At 40.2% G+C, this 20,530-nt stretch overlaps 1 protein-coding gene across 6 annotated transcripts; it reads left to right on the top strand.

Annotated features, from left to right (window-relative positions):
• Positions 1-313: 313 nt before the first annotated feature.
• CENPI (centromere protein I) lies at positions 314-19,064 on the top strand. 6 transcript variants are annotated; one of them, XM_064463115.1, is made up of 22 exons: positions 314-403; positions 2,016-2,342; positions 2,635-2,772; positions 3,757-3,875; positions 5,032-5,139; positions 6,382-6,430; positions 6,747-6,793; positions 7,507-7,596; positions 9,068-9,196; positions 9,433-9,597; positions 9,859-9,979; positions 10,185-10,276; positions 10,606-10,723; positions 10,822-10,886; positions 11,371-11,468; positions 11,871-12,006; positions 13,787-13,911; positions 14,976-15,024; positions 15,180-15,413; positions 16,052-16,181; positions 17,070-17,111; positions 17,905-18,039. In XM_064463115.1, the coding sequence occupies exons 2-21, from the start codon at positions 2,144-2,146 to the stop codon at positions 17,081-17,083; spliced, it is 2,226 nt and encodes a 741-aa protein (XP_064319185.1). In that variant the 5' UTR covers positions 314-403; positions 2,016-2,143; the 3' UTR covers positions 17,084-17,111; positions 17,905-18,039. The 6 variants fall into 6 exon arrangements, with proteins under 6 accessions (XP_064319185.1, XP_064319179.1, XP_064319183.1 ...); XM_064463109.1 differs by lacking the exon at positions 16,052-16,181 and having other exon boundaries at positions 17,905-19,064; XM_064463113.1 differs by lacking the exon at positions 16,052-16,181 and having other exon boundaries at positions 331-403; positions 2,084-2,342; positions 17,905-19,064.
• The last annotated feature ends 1,466 nt before the right edge of the window (positions 19,065-20,530 follow it).

The following is a 20,530-nucleotide window of genomic DNA, read 5'->3' on the forward strand; positions in this document are numbered from 1 at the left end:
CGCAGCGCAGCCGGCCTGTCCTGCCCGGCCTCGGCCTCTGCCCAAGGGCTCACCAAGGTCGCCCAGCCGCCCGCGGCACCGCAGGCCCTGCCTGGGCACCCCTACCCGCCCGTTACCCCAGAGCTGACCGCAGCCACCCCGCACCACCGACCCGCTCCGCCTCCAACCCTTCCGGCCCCGCCCCTACCCGCGTACGCCGAGGCCACAGCGAGACTGCGCATGGTCAGAACGGCCGGGCAGAAGCGCCGCCGCTCTCGCCTGCAGCGCGTGGTGCTGCGCATGCGCAGGGAAGGAGAGACGAGCCCATCAGCCGTCGCGGCCCTGCGTGACGCGTCGTGCGCATGCGCGGGCTGTGGTGTCGAGGTTTGAACCGCGGAGCGGTTGGAGCGGGCGCTGGCAGGAGGTGAGTGTGGCGGGGGGCCGGCCCAGGCGGCTTCTCCCCCGGGGAGGGGGGCACTTGCCGCCGCTCTTAGGGACCCGGAGCCGGCGTGCCTGAGCGCGGTGGTGGGACTGGGCCGGGGGGGCCGTGGCTCCCTCCGTTCCCTCAGGGTCGCTCCCCGCTTCGGACGGTCAGAGCAGCATTGGAGGGCTCTGCGGGGGCCGGGGAGAGCCGCAGCGGGAGCTGGAGGGAGCTTGTGCGTGCGTCGGCTGGGGAGGAGGGTAAGGCGTGTATGTGCCAAGTATCTGCGTGGAAGTGTCTAATACTGAAGAGCTGCGTAATCGCGGGCTCGTTGTTAGTAAGAACCGGCGTTCGCACCCTGTCTGCTATTTTCCTTTAAGGTCTGGTGGCGCTCTCTTCCCCACCAAACCTCTCTGGTAGAACTCCTGCAAGGCAGAAAAGCCCAGGTAGAGCAGGTGCTGAGGAATCAGTGAGAAAGCTGCTGTTGTACTCCAGAGTGCGGTCACCGAGGACTGTTAGTTCGAGCTGCTTCCTGAACGACTTAGAGCATGCTCAGGTGATTCAAGGTGCAGCAAGCAAGACTCCAGAGCATTTGGGGTTTTCTGCAACTCTTATGTGTCAGTCCAGCTCATGTCAACCTAACCACGGTATAGTTGCTATTGGGAATTTTCACTGTTTTGAAGCATCTCAGTTATTTTTAGTCACCATCATGTAAAGCCTCTTTGTGGAAGTTCTGATGTGCTCAGTGTTGTCCTTTAATGCTGAGGGGTTACATTTCTCCTGAAGTCAGTAGATTTCATTTGTGAATGTGAATGCCCTGTGTGTGTATCAGTGTGTGCTTCAGAGGAGGTCTTGATATAGCTAGCTAGAGATTTGTTCTTGGTATGCTGCACAGGGAAGGTAGTGACAAACCAACCTATAGGAAAATAGGGATGATTCTAACATCTTATGGAAGTGTGAGCTGAAGAACGAGTATGAATTGAAAATAATTCTGGTTTATTGCATCAGGAAAGCTGGGAAGCAAAAGAGAGGCTCTAGCAATCCAGGGACATGCATGCTCTAACAAATCCAGGAAATTGTAGCAAACTTTCACGTTTTGTGGGTAAAAGTTTGACCTCTCTAACATATTGAGGAGAAAATGGCACTTTTCATGGGTGTATTTCACTCAGGTTTGCAGTGTCGGTAGCTCTTGTGCTTCACTTGGAAGTTGACCAAAACTTCACTGCAGGAAATCATGACCTGCTGACTGATTATGTTGGCATATGCAGTACAAGTAATGAAGCTGATAATGCACAAAATAGAAGAAAATTGTTGATCGTGTTTTGCTAACTTTCTGGTTATGTGAATTTTTTGGGTCAAAATACTATATAAAATTTTATCAGATAATTTTTAGATTGAAAGGAGCTTGTGTTAATCTTTACTTGTGAATTTTTTCCTTTTTTAATGAAAGAATGGAGTGTTGATACACTGTTGTCTGTGCATCTCCTGAGTATATTGTCTGATCTTTTTGGGGGCAGGCAGCTCTAAACGATTTCTTCTGAAGTTACTCTGTTAGATCGTGTAGGATCCCTCTAAAATCTGTTTGTCAGGAAAATATATTTTTCTTTTCTTGCAGGGAACTGGCTCTCTGATATTCTTCGGCTGCTGCGCATTGATCTATTTTCTTGCCCTTTTGTAATGAAGGACTTGAACCCACATGGCAAATGAGTAAAATTCTCCAGTCTCAGCTGGGAGCCTGAAAAGATGGAGCGAAGACAGAGTTCTAAGACCTCAAAGCAGCCTCTGCAAGTTCGCCATGAAAATCAAACTGATCTCTCTGCATGGCGAAAAGGAGGGAAAACTGACCCTGAAAAAAGTGTCCGGAATCGTCGGTCTCCTAGTGATCAGAAAAATGACAGCAAGCAAGACTCCCTTGAGCAAGCTTTGAGCTACTTTGAGAAAGGTAATAGTAATTTTAAGGTTAGCTACCTAGCATTGAAAAATATAACAACTAATTTCTTAATAACAGGAATAATAATGTTTAAAAAATCTATTTTAACCTGCTATTTCCCTCTTTATTGTCTGAGCTTTCTAATATTTCTTTAATGTCTTAAAATATTTTCTTCTTTCTCTTATGTAAAGAATCCAACAAAAAGGAATATATGTAGGGACAGTTCAGACAAGTTTAAAATAGTTAATTTTCAGTTCAGAAGTTGTTTCATCCTTGTGTTAGTATTTTATTTTTCTCATCCTAGTTCAAGACCATGTTTCACTGAAAAAGAACGATGTTCTGCAGAAACACTTGAGTACTGTGGAAAGGATTGCTCTGCAAAGAGGATTACCCCCTGAAGCATTTGATGTGTTGCTAAACGTGGCACTCAGTGGCAAACTTGGTAAAGTGTTTATAAACTGCTAGCGTGTCTTTTGTGAATGCCTCTTCCCCTCTAATCAAACCTGCTTGAGAAAATGTGTTGATGGTGGCTGTATTGTTAGGTACTTCAGTGTAAAATTAATCCTTCTGGCATGCTTCAGTGTAATTTGAGTTCATGCTAAAAGTAACCTCAGTTCTTGCTACAGGGGAGTGATACTGAGAGAAATATTATGGCTTGTTACAAATATTTTTTGAAAACCTCATTTCCTTTGTTTGTAATTGTGGGTCTCTGAAAGGCTTAAAGTGTGACCTTAGCAACCATTGTGTCTTTTCTTTGTTGCAACAGTTTCTGTGTGTTTCTTTTCCCCAAGATGAAAATAATCAAATTAACCGACATAGTTGTATTAGTGAAACTTGCTAAAAGTAAAATGTCACTTTAACAATCAATTCAGCAGTGTCAGTGCAACCCTCATGCCGCTTTCTTGGAAATGGTGGCCACCATTTATACTGTATTTCTCTACAATGAAATATTCAATAAAAAAACCCCAAAACTAAACTTCCCCTCCCTCCAACCCAAGAGGAGCACACAGGATTCATTCCCCATTATGCAAGTAGTTTAGTGCTTTTCTTGATTTAAAATTACTAGCTTATCTCCAGAACACTAATCTGCTGATGCTTGGCTGACAGTTATATACTCCTTTGCTGAAGGAATTGGTCATTTAATATTACCAGAAATTTGTGTTATCTCTGGTTGTCTTGCCAAGAGTCTAAAGGCTATTTCAGTATTAAAATACTTGATATTCCATTTTCTTTCTTTAAGCTATAAAGAAATATTTCTGGTTTTTTGAGGTATAGGTGAGCCCTTACTAGATTCTTGTGCACTGTTACTTGAAGCAGTGAACCTCTGAATAATCTAGTCCAGAGGGAATTTTGACCTAAGCTGCAAAACCATATCAAAGAACCTGGTACATGAGCAACACCTTAGCTTAAATTGTTTGTTTTCCAGCTGATACAGTGAATACTCGTTTAGTGAAGAGCCTGATTCCAGCCTCAGTAATACCAGAAAATTCTGTCGTTTCATCTGTATCTTGGCTCTGTGTCAGCAAATGTTCAGCCAACATCCAGGTAACTTAGTAAATGTTTACAGTAGTTATTGCTCCTGCACAGGAATGATGAGGATAGATTATTTTCTGGAAGCAAAAATCCTGCGGTTTTAATATACAAGGTTCTTACATAAGATACTGTCATTGAGAAAGATTGGCAGAGACACGCATTGCTGGAACCGCAGTGGGAATCGAGGAACACTTGAAAAGTGTGAGTGGAAATTTGCACAGTTCCTGCTTGTCTTGTATCTCTGAATTCTTTAGGAATGGTTTCTTCACCAACATTTCTGTGAAATACTTCGGCTATGTGAGGTATTATTCACCAACTTCAGCAAGGTATCGCTCAGGTTCTGTGTACCTTAGCAGTGGCAACATGACAACATTAGCAAAACAGTCTTTTTTGTCTTCACATAGTCTGCTCAAAGGTTTACATCATGGAATCATAGAAATAATTAGGTTGGAAAAGACCTTTAAGATCATTGAGTCCAACCATAAACCAAACGCTGCCAAGTCCACCACTAAATCGTGTCCCTAAGTGTCATGTCTGTGTCTTTTAAGTACCTCCAGGGATGGTGACTCAACCACTTCCCTGGGCAGCCTGTTCCAATGTCTGATAACCATTTCAGTGAAGAAATTCTTCCTAATATCCAACCTAAACCTCCCCTGGTTCAACTTGAGGCTGTTTCCTCTTGTCCTATTACTTCTTACTTGGGAGAAGAGACCAACTCCCACCTCACTACAACCTCATTTCAGGTAGTTGTAGAGAATGGTAAGGTCTCCCCTAGGCCTCCCCTTTTCTAGACCAAACAACACCAGTTCCCTCAGCCGTTCCTTGTAAGACTTGTGCTCTAGACCCTTCACCAGCTTCATTGCTCTGCTTTGGATGCACTCCAGCACCTCAATGTCTTTCCTGGAGTGAGGGGCCCTCAGGTGATATCTGAGGGTTGGCATGTATTCAGAACTGAGCTGCTTTTTCCATTCTGATATGGTAGTTAATGGTCTTGGCAGGCTTTCTTCCACAGCTTAATTATCCGTGTACTGTTCATCTGTAGCTATCTGGTTGCCCTTGAGAGTGGCATGTATCCTTAATGATTGTCTCTCTTAAATTGGTTAGTGACTGGTCTGTCTTGCTTTTGTCCATCACTCAATGTTGATATGGCTTTTTTTCATATCTGCAGCTGCTTTTTTTAAGATGGCTGATCACAGTGTTTGACTTCATTGATCACAAGGAACAACTTCATGCCCTCTATGGTTTCTTCTTTTCCTTCCTGCAAGATGAGAAGATGGTAAGGAGACCTGAAGAATATAGAAACTGACAAAATAAACCTAAATCTTCATTAGTGGTATGCATATTAATGCTAGAATTAGTCTGGAGTAGCTGTTGGTCAGAGACCATTTTTTGATGGCTGGAATTTATTTTGTGGTTTATTTTCATTTTGCGTTCTAAGATTGCTGGGTAGTTTAGATTCAGCAACAAGGAAGTACTGAAGGATTACTTTAGTTTCAGTGCTGTGGTCTGCGGTTTAAACATGTTTCCAAGAATTGCTATTCTGCATCACAGACTGACAGCATATTCTGTCTAAATTCCCAAGAGTAAGTATGACACTGCAGTATGAAACTGCCTTTGATGTCAGACAACAGCAGGTGAAGTATCCTGCTCCTGGGGAGAAACTGACTTGCATACTTTGGCAAAAAAAAACCCCAAACTTTTAGAGCAATATATATTTGAAGGTGAGAAACGGTAAATGCTGTTCTACTTAATGAATTTGAAATGTAGCTTAAATGACAACAAGCAATCAGGAGATTGCTGCTATATGGCAACTGTAAAATCCAGGTGCTGGAATGTTGAAGTGTTTGGATTCAGTTCATATTAAGATGATCTTGGCAGTCATATTAAACATATGAAATTGATAATATTCTTTCAGTTTAGGATATTTTGTAGTTAAGACTTTTAAAGTTCCCAAAGTTCTGAGTTATATTTCTTGCAAAGTTTTTAGTGGTTTTATGTTAACATTAGTAATAAGATTTTCATAAAACTAGATTTAAGTTCTTACTGTTTAAATAGCATTTTCTTCGGGCATGATGGACCAATTAAAAAGTGCAGCAGGGTTGGTGTGAAACTAACTTAAGACCTTTACAGCCTCAACAGTAGTTACAAGCTCTAATAAATTCTTTTGATCCAAAGGTGCCTTTCTTTTTTAAAATGTAATTGTACTTTCACTGCTGACTCCTGAAATATCTAGACCATGTTCCAAAAAATAAGATCCAAGCTCACTGAATAGTTTGATTACTCGGGACTGCTCATAGGGCAGATAATGTTTCTAAATAAAATTGACATGTGACTTTTAAAAAACCAGGCTACTTCCTAAGAAGTAAGGTATGCTCTGCCCTAATGGGGATGCAGTGATGACTTGAGGCAGCCAACTAAATGAAACCGTATTTGCTTGTGAAGCCTGTATGTTGCTTTTAGTGTATCTGGCTAGCAGTCTGCACCAGCGAAATAGTTCATTGCTGCCTTTTCTTTGCAGTGCCCCTATGTTTGCCACCTGCTCTACTTGCTGACCAGGAAAGAAAGTGGTGAGTCTATCCAGTTGTATGAGATGTAATACCATTTTGTTTCTTACTCTGTTTGCTAGCACTGCCTTTTCTTCCAATGGAGCTAATACATTGACTGGCCAATATATTGCTTTTAAGGCAAAGAAGAATGAGTGGTAGTTCGGCCTGATTTGTGTAATGCTTTCTGAATTGGAAATCTGTCAGTTAGCTACAAATAAGACTGATTCATTCTGCTTGCTTTGCTGTGACTTTCTATAGTAAAAGTTATATTGCATTTTTACTTAAATGTCTGATACAGTGGTTTCTAAATCCATTATGTTCTTAATTCTGTTTCTAGTCAAGCCTTTTCGGGTTAGGAGACTGCTTGACCTGCAGGCAAAAGTGGTGAGTTTATTTCAAATCTTGTAGAGTTTGAACTGTGGTTAATAATGTGGTTTGTAAAACTAATGTCCTTAAAGGATGGGGAAGAGTGGCTAGTACCTCAGGACAGGGTTAGACTTGGAATTGTAGGTTGTAGTCTTTGTAGCATCACGGCTTTCTATCTTGCATGCGCATCCCTAATTCTCATTTGTGTTTTGTGAGCACATGCAATGACATACAAAAAGCTGTATGTTTTATGGGTAGGTGTGGTAAAACTTCTGAAGCAAGGGGCACCTTCATTTGTCTATTACCACATTTAATTTTTGATTCATCTTCCTTTTTCAAGTGGTATCAAAAATGAGAAATATGAGATAGGATATATGTAGAGGATCTTGCTCCCTTTTTTTGTAAGAAAAAACTGTAGCTGTAATATGTGTTTGGGAGCATTTAGCCAGCAGAAGACTTTATTTTTCATAGTTTTGATTGTTAAATTCCTTTTTATTAGAGTTATGACTACAGACATTTCCTTCTTTAATCCCCTTCCTGTGGTATTTCATTGGCACAATTTCTGTTTTTCCATTCATTTTCAGTTGTTCATCTATGGTTACTTACTGACATGTAGCTTTAGAAAGCTTTCAGTCATCACTGGAGTGTTTTTGCTTCTAGAATACAATATTCAGTTTCTACATTAAAAACATATACCCCACATTCTTAACTCTTGTTCTGCTATTTGGCAGGGAATGCAGTCTTATCTTCAGGCTCTACTATCACTTTACAAACTCTTCTGTCCTGAGCTGGTGACCATAACGCTTCCTGGGAAAATGAAGGTAAGGAATTAGATTTAATCTATTTGGAACCAGTACTTACAACAGTATTTGTAATGAGCTTTCCATTTAAGCTATGGTATGATTTAGTGGTGAAGATTCATTTGATTTCCTCTCTTCACAGAGTAAAATCAGGTTTAGATGAGGATTCCTTGCCTTGCGCTTTATTTCCTTTTCAGCACAATGAGATGATTTGGAATGGAATGGCATCTACCTTTACCCTTATGAGGGTTACTTTAATCCTCCTTTTGGTGTTCTTGCTGGGTTTGACTTACTTCCCACAATGTTAAGTTCTTCAGGAGACAGACTGTCTTGTTTGTACAAGGCATTGTCCAAATTGCTGGCTTTCTCAATTACAAATAACAGTGGAATTCAGTAAGTAACTTCCCACTTGGAAAGTCTATGTCATAGGAAAGAGAAAAAAAGTGGGGAAAAATGCAGTAAGCTGATTTGTCAGAGCCTCAAGGTAACAGCAAAAAATATTACTCCACTTTTAGAGAGGCCTATGTGTATGCTTAGCCCTTTGATGAAGTAGAATCTATGTAGGAGAAATTGGATATATAACAGGTATATAGCAGGTGAGACCTAAATCCTGCAACAAATCTTCTTTTGGTACTTCAGTGGGTTAGACTTAGGGTTTGGTTTTTTTTTTAGAAGAGATGTTTAATTTATATATAGGCAAGTTGCAGTTCTATAAAAGAAAATGTTTTATTTCAGTCTGCTTGTGTACTTACATTGCTCTATAAATTTATACTTTGCACTGTGCTGCACAGTCATCTGTTTGAGAATTTACATTTTTTTGGCATGCACAGCAGTGAAGTAAATAACTAGCAACTAAAACCCAAATACATCTTCAACTGTTTATGAACACACTGTGTTAACTTGTATAATAAAAGCTTGGTTACCAATGCTCAAACCAATCTGAATACTTTTGTGATGGTTTGACACTTGATTAGGGTTGCAACTGAAGTGACAAAAAAATTGTGCAGAAAAGGTGTTGGGTTCATTTTTCCAGTTTTCTTTTTAGCTGTAGTTTCTACATTAATCTGAGAATTCGATTACTCATTGAATTGTTCGTTTGGCAGATATCACTAATGCTGAATTCAGGAAGCTTTCCTGGTAACATGCATAAGCATACCTTGATCATGTTTTAATTAATGCATACTTGAGACTTAATCTATGAATTGATGATTTCTCTGACTGAGGATTATAAATCAGAAGTGTTGGAGATCTCTTCTGGAAAAAGGGGACATCATTTCGGAAGGAAGTAAAAGCATAACTTGAACTATAGTAAAAAAGTAATGAAACTGAGGAATGATGAGAGTTCTGTGCTGTGAAAACCTGGCCTCTTGGTCTGTCAAGCAGAGTTGAGTGTAGATACATGACTGGTGATGTTCATTGGAATAGAAACTGATCCTTCTGTTGCTTTGTCTTAGTTTGGCTTCCTGCATAGATGTCTGTTTTATGTTTTCAGACTTACTTCAAGAATTCAGAGGGCCCATGGAAGGCAGCAATGAACACAGTAAGGCAAAGAAACCAAGAAAACTCTCCATTGTCCCAGCCACTGTTTTTAGGCACATCTCAACCTCAGTCACGAAAAAGGGTAGGTTATGGGACTAAGGTAGACCCTAGAAGGTGCCAAGCAGCTGTTTTCATTATGAATATTGGCAAATAATGGGAGTCAGGCTTTATTTCAGCACTCGGAAGAGTGGAGTAGCTATATAGAAATAGAGCATTCCTGTTATAATGAAACAGGGTCTTTATGGGAACACTGGTCACAAGTGCACTTGATTGCATTGGAAACAGTCAATGCTATTCATTTGTGTTTCTTCTCTACAGAAATGGAATACCCAGTTGATTATACCTGCAAGCAGTACAAACAAAAATAATTTAGAAGAGGACAGGGAAAAGAACTGTGTTGATTTGTACAGTACAAATGAGTCTTTACCGGTGGAGAAGCTGCAGACGTTTTCTCAGCTCCTACAAAATATCCACTGTCTAGAGGTGAGTTTCAGAAAGGTCTCGGTAAGCTCATTGAATGTTTTGAGATATCAAAGGATATTCCTCTGTGCCCTGTTTATATGTGAATAGTGTGTGGGCTACCTAGTTCTGACAGAGCATCTAGTCCTACCTGAGGGTGATGAATGAATCCTGGAGTTGGTCTTGTTGTAAGTAAAAGGATTGGACAACTCTGACAGAATGAGATTCTCTGGCAATTTGCTGATGTAAATACTGAATAACACTTTTTCTTGATTTCTCTTGCAGTTTCCTTCCCAGATGGGTTCAGTGCTAACCAACCCTTTATTGCTTCACTACATGAATTGCATCAAAGATGAATCTATTTACCTGAGGCTCTACTATTGGATGGGCCAGACTCTTCAGGAAGGTAGGAACTAAGACTTACCTTGCATGATAGGGAGATAAAGGACATCTGAGGCATTTCACCCTTCAGTAATGGTACTTTGCTATTCAGATTTATAGTGGTAATCATATAGTGTTAAAACAACTGCTGGAGGAGAACTGAATTTTTTTTCTGATGGTGCTTATTCTTGCTGTGCTCATACTCAAATACAGTATTTTCTCCTGTTTAGAATGCAGCTGGTGTGTGGCTGATAATAACCGATATGAAGAAGAATTCAAGGACTTCCTGGACACTGTCTACAAGGCAGAGTGTTTCTTGCAGGTAGGTACCCGTTTTGTGGCAGCTAAGGGTTTCACATCATCTTCCCTTAAAGTACTTTTGGAACATACCTGTTTCCTGTCTCATCTCTGAGAAGTGACAGTATCTCAAGTAATAAAAGTACATATTCTTATAGCAAGTCAATATTCTGGAGGTGGCCTTGTTTTCTGCAGGAAAGATAATTTGAGAATGATATTGAGAAAATAATTTGAATGTCCTGGTGAATTATATGGCAGGAAGGAGGTGTAAGCCTCTTTCTCTGGGGTGAGGTGAGTATGGCAAGGTACAGGCATATGAGATGAGTTTTTGAAAGGTCATCCCTCTGCTTGTAGGAGGGATTTTCTGCCTGTGAAGAGTTCCTGTATAAGAGCCTTCCTCTCTGGGATGGCTCCTGCTGCCGATCACAAATCCTCAGACTTGTGAGTCAGATCCCCCTCAGCAACTTCTCGGGTATGTGTTGCAGATCTGTTGGGTGAGGCTGGAAAGTGCCTGATCTTGGGGGATAGAATTTGTGCACAGATATCATGCTGCTTTCTCATTTGTTTCAGAAATGAAGTCATATCTCTATGATCCCTTGGCACAGCTCTTTTTCACATCGTCCCTTTACTTTAAGGTAATTTAAGTGAGTACAGTTTACTGAGCTGTTTACTTCTAGGTGATACTGCTATCCACACTTGTGTCAGGTGTAGCAGCCTGAGGGATTTTATAGGGGACTTCTTTTGGGGAAATCTGCGCCCAAATAAGGGTAAAATATATACTTGCAACATAACTTCTTTGGGAATTTTAGTGCATTTAAGGAATTTTTTTTTTACTGGAATTAAACTGGGGCACTGGAAATAAAAAGAACTGATAGCACACAAGACAATAGTTGGTTTGTTTTATTGCAATTTTAACTCTATTTGAAACTCACATTCTCCAGGAAAGGCTATGTAATGCATACATTCAGTTCAAGGGGACGCGCAATTATCTCACTGGTCTTTGTGGTCATGAGAAACTCCTGATATCTTTCCTTGTATATGTCAATTCTCATGACTTTTTTTTTTAATTATTCATTTATATAAATTGTCATCAACCTGTTTTCCTTTTGCCTCTTGCAGTGCAGTGTTCTTGAGAGCCTGAAAGAGCTGTTGCAGAACTGGTTAAATTGGCATGTGGTTAATCTGGATTCAGAGTCTGACTCTCAAGCTCATTCATTGTAAGTTGTCTGAAATAAATGCAATACAGTGTTCTGTCCGTTGTTCACTAATGTATTTAGATATATATTCTAGCCCTATTACCCAGCACAAAGACCCACTAGGTTACTAATGCTGTAATGTTTCTGCTATATTGTAAGCTACCTTGTCAATCCTGTTCTTTCTCTTTCTTTAAAAGTATTTCTATTGATACTGAAAACTTAAATGTCCAGAAGTCAAAATCCTTGTAACACTGACAACTGGGTCATGTCTGCAGTAATGTTGGTAATAATATGTTCTGGGTATATGTTGCTGAATGCTTGGTGGGGCAGAAGGATAAACTTACGTTTCTTTTTTACCACTTTTTCTTTTTACCATTTGCAAAGAGGTGTATATACTAACATCATGTCATGTCACTGCTGCAGGAATACCACCCTTTCTGGACTAGTGAATGTGGTGGCTGAACTGATCCACTTTGTTGGACAGATCTCTACTGTTGCATTGCGTTTGGAAAACAATTCTACTTTATTGCTGTACTTCATCCTGGATTTCTATGAGACTGTATGTATCCCATTCATTTCGGCTTTCAAAATCCTAAGACTTTGTTTGTTTTCATGCTCTAGCTCAAAACCTTCCTTATTACAGTTTACAGAACTTTGATTAAATGCAAAAATGTTCCATGTACTTAGTAGATCTACAGGTGATAGCTGCTGCTCTTGCATCCGTAGGCAGAATTAAACATGCTGCTAGAAAGTGGTTGCCCTTCAAGTCAAAGGTGAACTGTGGAAGGAGGAGTAAAAATATGGCATAACTTGCTTTTTTAATGCAAATTTATAGAAAAGAGCAATGTTCAGTTAAACTTCAAACAGTATATCCTGATCTTTTCCTTAAATGTTCCCTTAAAAAATGAAGGGTTTTTTTCCTCCGGTTTGTCATTCAAACTAAGCAGCATCAAATAGGCTTAAGCCTATTCTCTAGCTTCCTTGCATCATCTTTGTAGATGTGCTTGCTGCCACGTGAACTCCAGCCATGCTGGTGTTGCTCCTACAATTTGGATAAAATTGTGAAGAGTTGAAAAAACAGTGATAGTTCTGGTATCTACTTGTAACAAAAATGTCCATTAAAAATGCACAAAACTAATGGGCAACACATTTGTATGACTGTTTAAATGTTCATTTTATGGGAGTATACATATATTGAAGGGTGCATGATTCTCTGATCATTGGTGCTCTAGGAGACAACTAAGACTTGAATTTTTTCTTGACATTTTGCTTACGTATTCAGAACTCTAGAGATTTATAAAATCATGCAGCAGAGATATTAAGTAAAGAGCCCAGATTTCTGGAAAGACCAGTAATTCAGTTACATACAAATATCTGCCTATACCTTACATGGTGTAACTGTACTGAGGGCAAGAGGAAGGATGAAGATCTGGCAAACAATCTTTAGTGAAAAGTCTGTTATGAGATTAGGGGAAGGAGTCCCAAAAGAATTGTTATGCCTAATTTAACAAAATGTAAAAAGTATCCATCTTCGGGGTGGTGGGCTGTCACAGCTTGCTTGCTTATGGTCTGAGCTGTAGTAACTAGATATACATATTCTTAGTCCAGTACTTTTCTGAGAATTATGCATACCTACCTGAACAGCATACTTTTGGGAATAGTTACTGTGGCTAAGCTGTAGAGGAGAGTCATGTGCTGTGTTACAGCAATATTGCTTTTAATTATTTAGGCATACCTTAAGACTGTCATTATAGCTGAAAATCGTGTTAAATCTGGAGAAATTTTAAAATATCATTTTTACTTGAAACTCAACCTTAAATTCTAACATGAGTCTGATAATAAATCCATGTTTTATGGCCATATCATCTTTTCTTAGAGCAAAGCTTTATTGTGTGTTCATGCAACTCCAGCAAGGTCAAATAGAAAGATATAATTTCCCAATTGAAAGAGATGTGTGGTCTGTTTGGCTTGCTGGTATCAGCAAACCAGGCTAAGAGCAAGGTCAGGTCTAGTGCAATCCCAGCTATGGATGTTGGAATGAGCTAAAAGATCAGGAAAAAAATGGCTGCTGCTTTTTTACAGGGATCTGGGCAGATTTGACTCAGCAAGTAACCATGTCAAAACTTATAGTATACCTAAATGGTTGAAGCAGAGACTAAGATATGAACTGATGAATATGTTTTGTACTGAGAAGGAAACCAATGGAATTCCTTCATCTTGGCCTTCCCTCCTAGGTGAAGCTGGAGCTGGCTGGAATGCAGTGCCATGCTCTTTTGCTCTTAGATGCTTCAGGGTTTGTTAATGGCAGTAATCTGTCCAGATTTGCTTTGTTCCTGCAGGTGTGTGACACGTATCTGAGGTACAATCTGCCTTTGTTGATAATGCCTCCTGCTGGAGTTTTCTACCCAGCGCTTCTCAGCATGGATTCTGTCAGCTTGAATCAGCTCTGCTACATTATGTACAGGTACTACAAATGGTGTGGGCTGTAAGGATTCCTTGTCTTCTCTTTCTATCTTTTGCAAATGAAATTACTTTGGTGTCAAATCTGAAATCTACTTTTTCTTACCATGCAAGGCAAAGGTGAAAGTTCCGCTTGTGTCCAGCTTTCATGATACAGGATTTCATAGCGGTAGTTCCTACTCTCTTTTTTTTCAGTCTGTTATCTAAAATAGCAGGAGTCTGACCTCTTTCCTAGTATTATTTCCATATCTCTGATATGTGAAGGAAGGCGTTCCCATATTGTTTTGAGAACACTTAAGTTAGCCAGCTGGAATCCCTAGTAGTTAACTATACAACTTATCACTCCTGTGCTTTGACCACTAGACTTGAGCTTTTCCTTACAAATTCTGTAATGTGCTGAGTAGGAAACACTTCTGCCACCTCCAAACACTGTGGAAATTTGGGACTTCCACATGCTGCTTGCAGGTCCGAAGACAGCACTGTTTAGTTCTCTGCAGGATCCACCAACATGGCTGCTGTTCTTGGCCTTGTTAGTTCCAGTGGTTGCATCTGAAAAGGAGAGTAGCCAATTGCTGACAGCTGGCACAGGGCTCTCCATGTGATTTTTTCTCCAAGGAGTCCGCAGTGTAATTAACATGACAGGATGGTCTCTGGGAAATAAGAGGAGCTAATGCTTATTATATAGAACAACTGTCAAGTTGCATTACTTCCAGTGGCTTCTGTTTATCTGCTGAGTGAATGAAAGTCTCCCTTCTTAAAAATGCACTGCATTTTTTAGCTGATTTTAAGGCTGTATGTCAATTCCTGCCCTTTATGAAGGTGACTGTCCCACGCAAACTGGTCATGTCTTAGTCATTTAAGAGCTGAATATTGAGTGTCTCCCCGCTCTCCCTGGAAAGGGTGGGCCTATGACAAGTGATAAAGTCCCTTTGAATTTTTTCATGCGTCTCATTTTTACCAGTAAAGTTTGATTTCTCTCATGGGCACATTCCTTCAGCTTTTTTCAACACTGGTAGGTAGTAAAAATTTACAGGCACCTAATTTTCGCTTTTGTTTGTTTTTTTTCAGGTATCGAACCAACTTGGTGGCTGCAAAAGAAAATGAGCTGACTAAAAAGGTATTGTGGACAAATCTGCAATGTGCTAGAACCAGCTTTAGCAAGGAGTTGAGTTGATGGAGGCGAGGTGTTCTGATGGAATTCTTTTAAGGACTGGAGAGAGCGCACTACTGCTTTGAGGATGCTATTTATTGATTTGTTTTCTTGTCCCTCAGAAAATACTGCAGTTCCGGTTCAGTAGCCAGACGTACCAAGAGTACAACCAGTACACAATAGCTATGGTGAGCTGTCTGTGGACTTCCAGTGCATTCCAGAAGGATATTCATCCTCAGGGTCTCTGTATGGATGATGAACTGCTGAAGAAAACTGCAGTGCAGGAATTCAGAACCAGCTTTAACATTGTCTACCACCCAGCCATGATGGGCTATGCTGTCCTCTTCCTGCAGCAGGTAATGGTCTAGGCTAACATTTGGGCCTTTGGCAGCACCAGATATTCTGTCTTGACAGTTTCTCTGGATCAGTGTGTCTCTGTACTGGCTGACTTGTAGAGTCAACTGAGCTTTCAAAAGCTGGTGTTTGTGTCAGATCAGTGGCATGATTTGAATAGTTTTGTCTGCATGGTATGAAAACATGAATATAATGGTTTTAGATGTGAATTTTGTGCTTATGATAATTTTGAGGATAGAACTAAAATAGCTAAATAATTAAATGAATTATTGGGAAGCTTTTGGTGAATTAGTAGTGTATCCTGCCCCACAAAATGTGGAGTGTGACCTAAGCATTTGAACTCGAGAAAGTCAAGAAATACATATGGGTGCGCACAGTAGAATTTTTAGCAGTGCTTTCTGGCTCTTGCAGTAGCTTTTGAGAATGGCTTAATAAAAAAGAAATAAAAGTAGCTACTTCAAGTACAGAAGTAAGATAGTGTGGTGCTGTCTTGTGTTGTCTGATGAGTTCTGCTGGTAGTCATCTTGAATTCTGGGTGTCATCATGTGTTCAGTGCAGCTACTGAATAATGGAGGGAGCAGCTTGCTGGAGTTGCTACTCTTCAGAGATGTGCATGCTGCTCTGAGAAACTGTTTTGTAGGCTATCCGAGGGGTTGCACAAAGATGCTGTTTTGCTGTGAGAAATGCTGGCAGATTGAAGGCGTGTATAGGTGTGGCTCCTGGAATGAAGCAAGGGAAACCTGAGGTTAAAGTTGAAGCAAAGAATGCTGGTTAGGAACACTTCACAAATTTGCCTTTGTTTATATATTCAGTGTCCCGAATCTAGGTAGTTTGTCTCTTAATGCTGGTTAAACCGAAGCTTTGTCTTTGCCAGAAGAGGCTATTTTATTTTTGTTAAATATAGCCTCTTTTCCTTGGCATTTCTGCTGTTGTAGCAGTATTAGTTTTTCATATCTTTTGTCTAGATCTTTTCCATTCTGAGGCTTCCTGGTTCTTATTTATAGCTTTTGTAAGTAAAACAAAAAAAGCAAACCATATACACACACCCCACCACCACCACCACCCACCCCCCAACAAAAACCAACCAAAAAAAAATCCTCTAGCTAAAACCTTCTGATGAAGAATGCAAAAATTCTCCCTACTACAGAACCAAGAAAGATATTTTGCTTAACAGCTATCACAGGTTATGTCATAAGACAGGAAAAGATACTTAGCTGCAGTGCCATCTTTTCTTAAACGTTTCAGTGCTGAGCACCAGAGGGCACTGCTCTGCAGCACACTCAGGTAGCACAAGCAATAATATAAATGTCAGTAGGTTCTCTCCTCTCTTTCTCATTGTTGGGAATTATATATCTAATAGGTAATATCTAATATAATCTCAAAGGGGTAGCTTTTGCACTGTAGAGACACAGTGGTTAAAGATACCTACAAATATTCTCTGTTGCTATCCAGTAATGCTGTAGCACAGGGCAAGAGAGTCTCCACATTACCTTGCCACTTGCAGACACAGGAAGCCTGTTCTGAAGCATGATTAAATATATCTGAGTTTCTTTGCATACCTGCAATTCCTGATTTAGGAGGGGACTAAGCCAGAGGCCCAGCAACTCTGGACATACTTTTTATCTGACTTGATACTGGTTTTATTCCTTTTCTTTAAGGGTTGGCCAGATGATACCACCTTCAACTTCGGTTTAATTAAGGTAAGATTTCTTGTGAAGACAGGCAATTTTCAGCAGCTGTGTAGAAGAGGACGTGGTGATAATATTCGCGAATTCCACAAATGTTCTATAAACATTTTGAAAGGGGAAAATTCCTGTTGTAGACTTCGGTTCAATCTCTTAAGGGGGACAAACATGAGGACATCAACATCTGAGAAGTTACGTATCTAGTCATCTGTGGGTAGAAGCCTGAGATTTCTTATATATTTCTTCCACAAATCAGCGCAGTATCAGGACAAGGCTGTTTATTGTTCTCTGCAGGCTCCAGAAAAAGTTACAATTTTGGTGTACTTGAAGCAGAATTTCTATTATCAATGGACTTAACATTAAATTTCTGAGATGGATGTAGAGCTTTGTTATAGCTTTGAACAGGGATCCTCCACTGCGCGAGCACAGTGGCGGTTTTTTTCCTTTCCTGTATCACAGTGTACTTCAAACCTGATCTGGGGGAATTGACATTAGTGATGTAAGGAAGTCCCTGTTCATTTGGTTCCTGACATCTTCACTGTTGATCCAATAGACTTTGCTGCTCTTAAAACTGGGATTTATAAACATCTTCAGTATTTAAAAAAGATCATGATTTCTCATGTTCAAGCTAAGTGAAGAGTTTGGGCATTTGGGAACAGGACGTGACCCTGTATACCTGTGGGTATTTACAGACTAGGATGAATGTTGTCAAAATGTGGAAGGTGATATTTGCAGACCTTTTCAGATTGGCCTAAGAAAGAGACAAAGCTATGTCCTGCACATCTGACTATTCTTTCTGTTTTTGTAGGGAAAGAAGTGGAACTGGTATCTGGAATATCTCTATGCTCAAGGTCTAAAGGGCCTAAAGGTCTTCATTGAAAGCAGCATCAATCGTATTTCCCAGGCCTCTCACAGTAAAGCAGGGAATGTGCCAATGCGAACCTGAGTCTCCCTGGAGCCTTTTTATCATCTGGAATGCGAAGGCAGAATATAATGGACTGTGTCACTAACTCTTCCTTCCTCAGAGGATAGAAACAGAGCAATTACCCTTGTCTGGATTTTTGTACTGACATCTATTTTAGGAAAGTGAAGACACAGAAGGAATGCCTAGGCTGGCTTGGTTCACTAACACTGAACTCCCTCTTGTCCCTCCTGAACTTCTTTGGTCTGAAGCTGCTGAGCTCATATGTTATGTATCATCCACACTTTCATCCTCATTTTTCTCTGTTGGAGTATCTGCTTTGAGAAACAAATGTTTTCCATCTCAAAACTGCGATGACCAGTGCTGCTTCATTTATAAGTAATGTTGATCCCTGACCTGCTTTGCCTTCCTCAACAGCAGGTAATAAGAAACATTTTAATCAGCCTTTCAGAGATACCATATATGTACTGGTTTGGAGCACTAAAAGTTTCCCAATTCCCTGTTGTACCCTGTATATACCGTCTTTTAACAGGCTGACTGAACTGACCTCCTGAACTTCATTTTCATTATGAAGCTTACAAAAGACACTTTTTGCTAAAATTGCTTATAATGTTCTTCTAATGCAACTGGAAAATTTGGTACTCAGTTTATGGTTTATTCATGATTTGAGTACTTGAACAATGTTGCTGCCAGCTCACCATTTTCTATAAGTGCAAATGTAGCTTTCCTTTTTGTGTTTTTAGGTCTGTGTATTGTGTATTATACATGTGTATATATATATATAATTTATGTACTGTAAAATGTTTCTGACATGCCATTTTGAAGGAACTGTGCCACAAAATGTATCTTCTCCTGTCATTTCATTTTAACACTGAAGTAGAATTTGGAAGAAGCTGAACTTGCGTCTCTAAAATTTGAGTGAACTTTATTTCACTGCTGTAAAATGAGGTTGTAACCACTTGAAAGATGGGTCAGAGTATACCGAATTTTGTATTGTGAATCAGTACTTCGATCCAGTAAAGGAATCAGCCTTGAGAGTGACTCCAGAGCCCCTAAGGAGCTGTTTGGTTTCTTCATCTCAAAATCAGGCTGGCTCTAGGTTGAGTACCGTAATTCTCAGCTCAAATAGATGATCTGGTTTGATATATATACACACGCACACACCCCTATATATATATTTATATGTGTATATAGGTTTATTTGTGTATGTAGATTCTCTCCAAAGAGAAAGAAAACCTTTCACTGAAGACTCTGAAAGTGAGAGATTTGCAGAGAGATTGGTTAAACTAAAGCATTGCTGTTTCTCATCTGGCTGTGTTATTCCAGCTAGTATAAGCACTGCTTGCTAACTTCTGTAGAGAGAAAGATATCTTCAAAAATCCTGATTATATTTTCTCAACAGGGGAAACTCCACAAATTACAAATTCCTCCTGTATATATTACAAGATGTGGCCTTAAGATGTGACCAGCTATCTCCTTTAAAGGCTGGTACTGTAGTTTTGGACCTGCTCAGCTTGTTGGCTTGTGGGCCTTGTCCTTCCTCAGAAAGGTATTGGAAATGCTAGCACTTTTGTTGGAAAGCCTGCGTACTGCATTCCTTAAGGGCAACTTAATCCTTAGCTTTTGCCTTTATACCATACAGTTGTTTTCAGATGTTGACCAGACTTGTACTTCCATGTTGCTGCACTGGAATTCTCTATAGGAATAGGGCTGGAGGGATTGATGGCCCTAGAAAAAGATGAGGTGAAGACATAGACCCAGTTATAGGTCTGTGTATGGCAGGCTCACTCAGTGGGGAAAGGAGCAAATACAGAACATGCCAAAGCAGCATTTAGTCCTAGTCAGGCAGACTGGCTTCATGTTACCTGTGTGCTGTTTGGAGTTCATGTGGAAGGAGCAGAGCTCTGCAGCATTCCTGTCAGACTGGAAGGTTCTGCCAGAGGTTTCATTTCAGCTGTGAAAAGTGCCTAGATTCTTAACAGAGTGTGTGAGGTATGTAAATGTATTTAAAGAGAGTTATAACAGAGTCCTTTAGAATAGACTGAATGTTGCATAGTTATTGGTCCCTGAGATCAGTTTTCCCTTGAGGCTGTTGTTTGGTTGAGAAAACAGAATCATGTCATGGAAGACTGTTGCAGCATCGCAGGTCTTTTATTATATCCCGTGTTACAAAAGTGTACAATCATGTACAATTTTCATTCAAGTGCACAGGCTGAATGCTTAGAAGTGCAGAAAAAAAAAGTAACAGGGCAGGTAACTTTCCTTTAATGTCAGCTTTGTTCATCAAGATGGCTGTTTAGAATCCTTCCATGCAGCAATGATGTGCCTGGTGTTACCGGGCACCTGAGATGACTTTTAGCCTCTTTGTATGCCTTGGTAGTTTTCATCATCTTTCACATCTGGCCATTTTTTCTTCTTTTTTTCTCTAAATATCTGACTTTACTACCATTCCACTTGAAAGGAAGAATGTGCTGCTGTATCTCTTCCTTCCCCCTCACCTCCCCTTGCTCTT

This window comes from Phalacrocorax carbo, chromosome 11, assembly GCF_963921805.1.
Source record: "Phalacrocorax carbo chromosome 11, bPhaCar2.1, whole genome shotgun sequence".
Classification (NCBI taxonomy): Eukaryota; Metazoa; Chordata; class Aves; order Suliformes; family Phalacrocoracidae; genus Phalacrocorax; species Phalacrocorax carbo.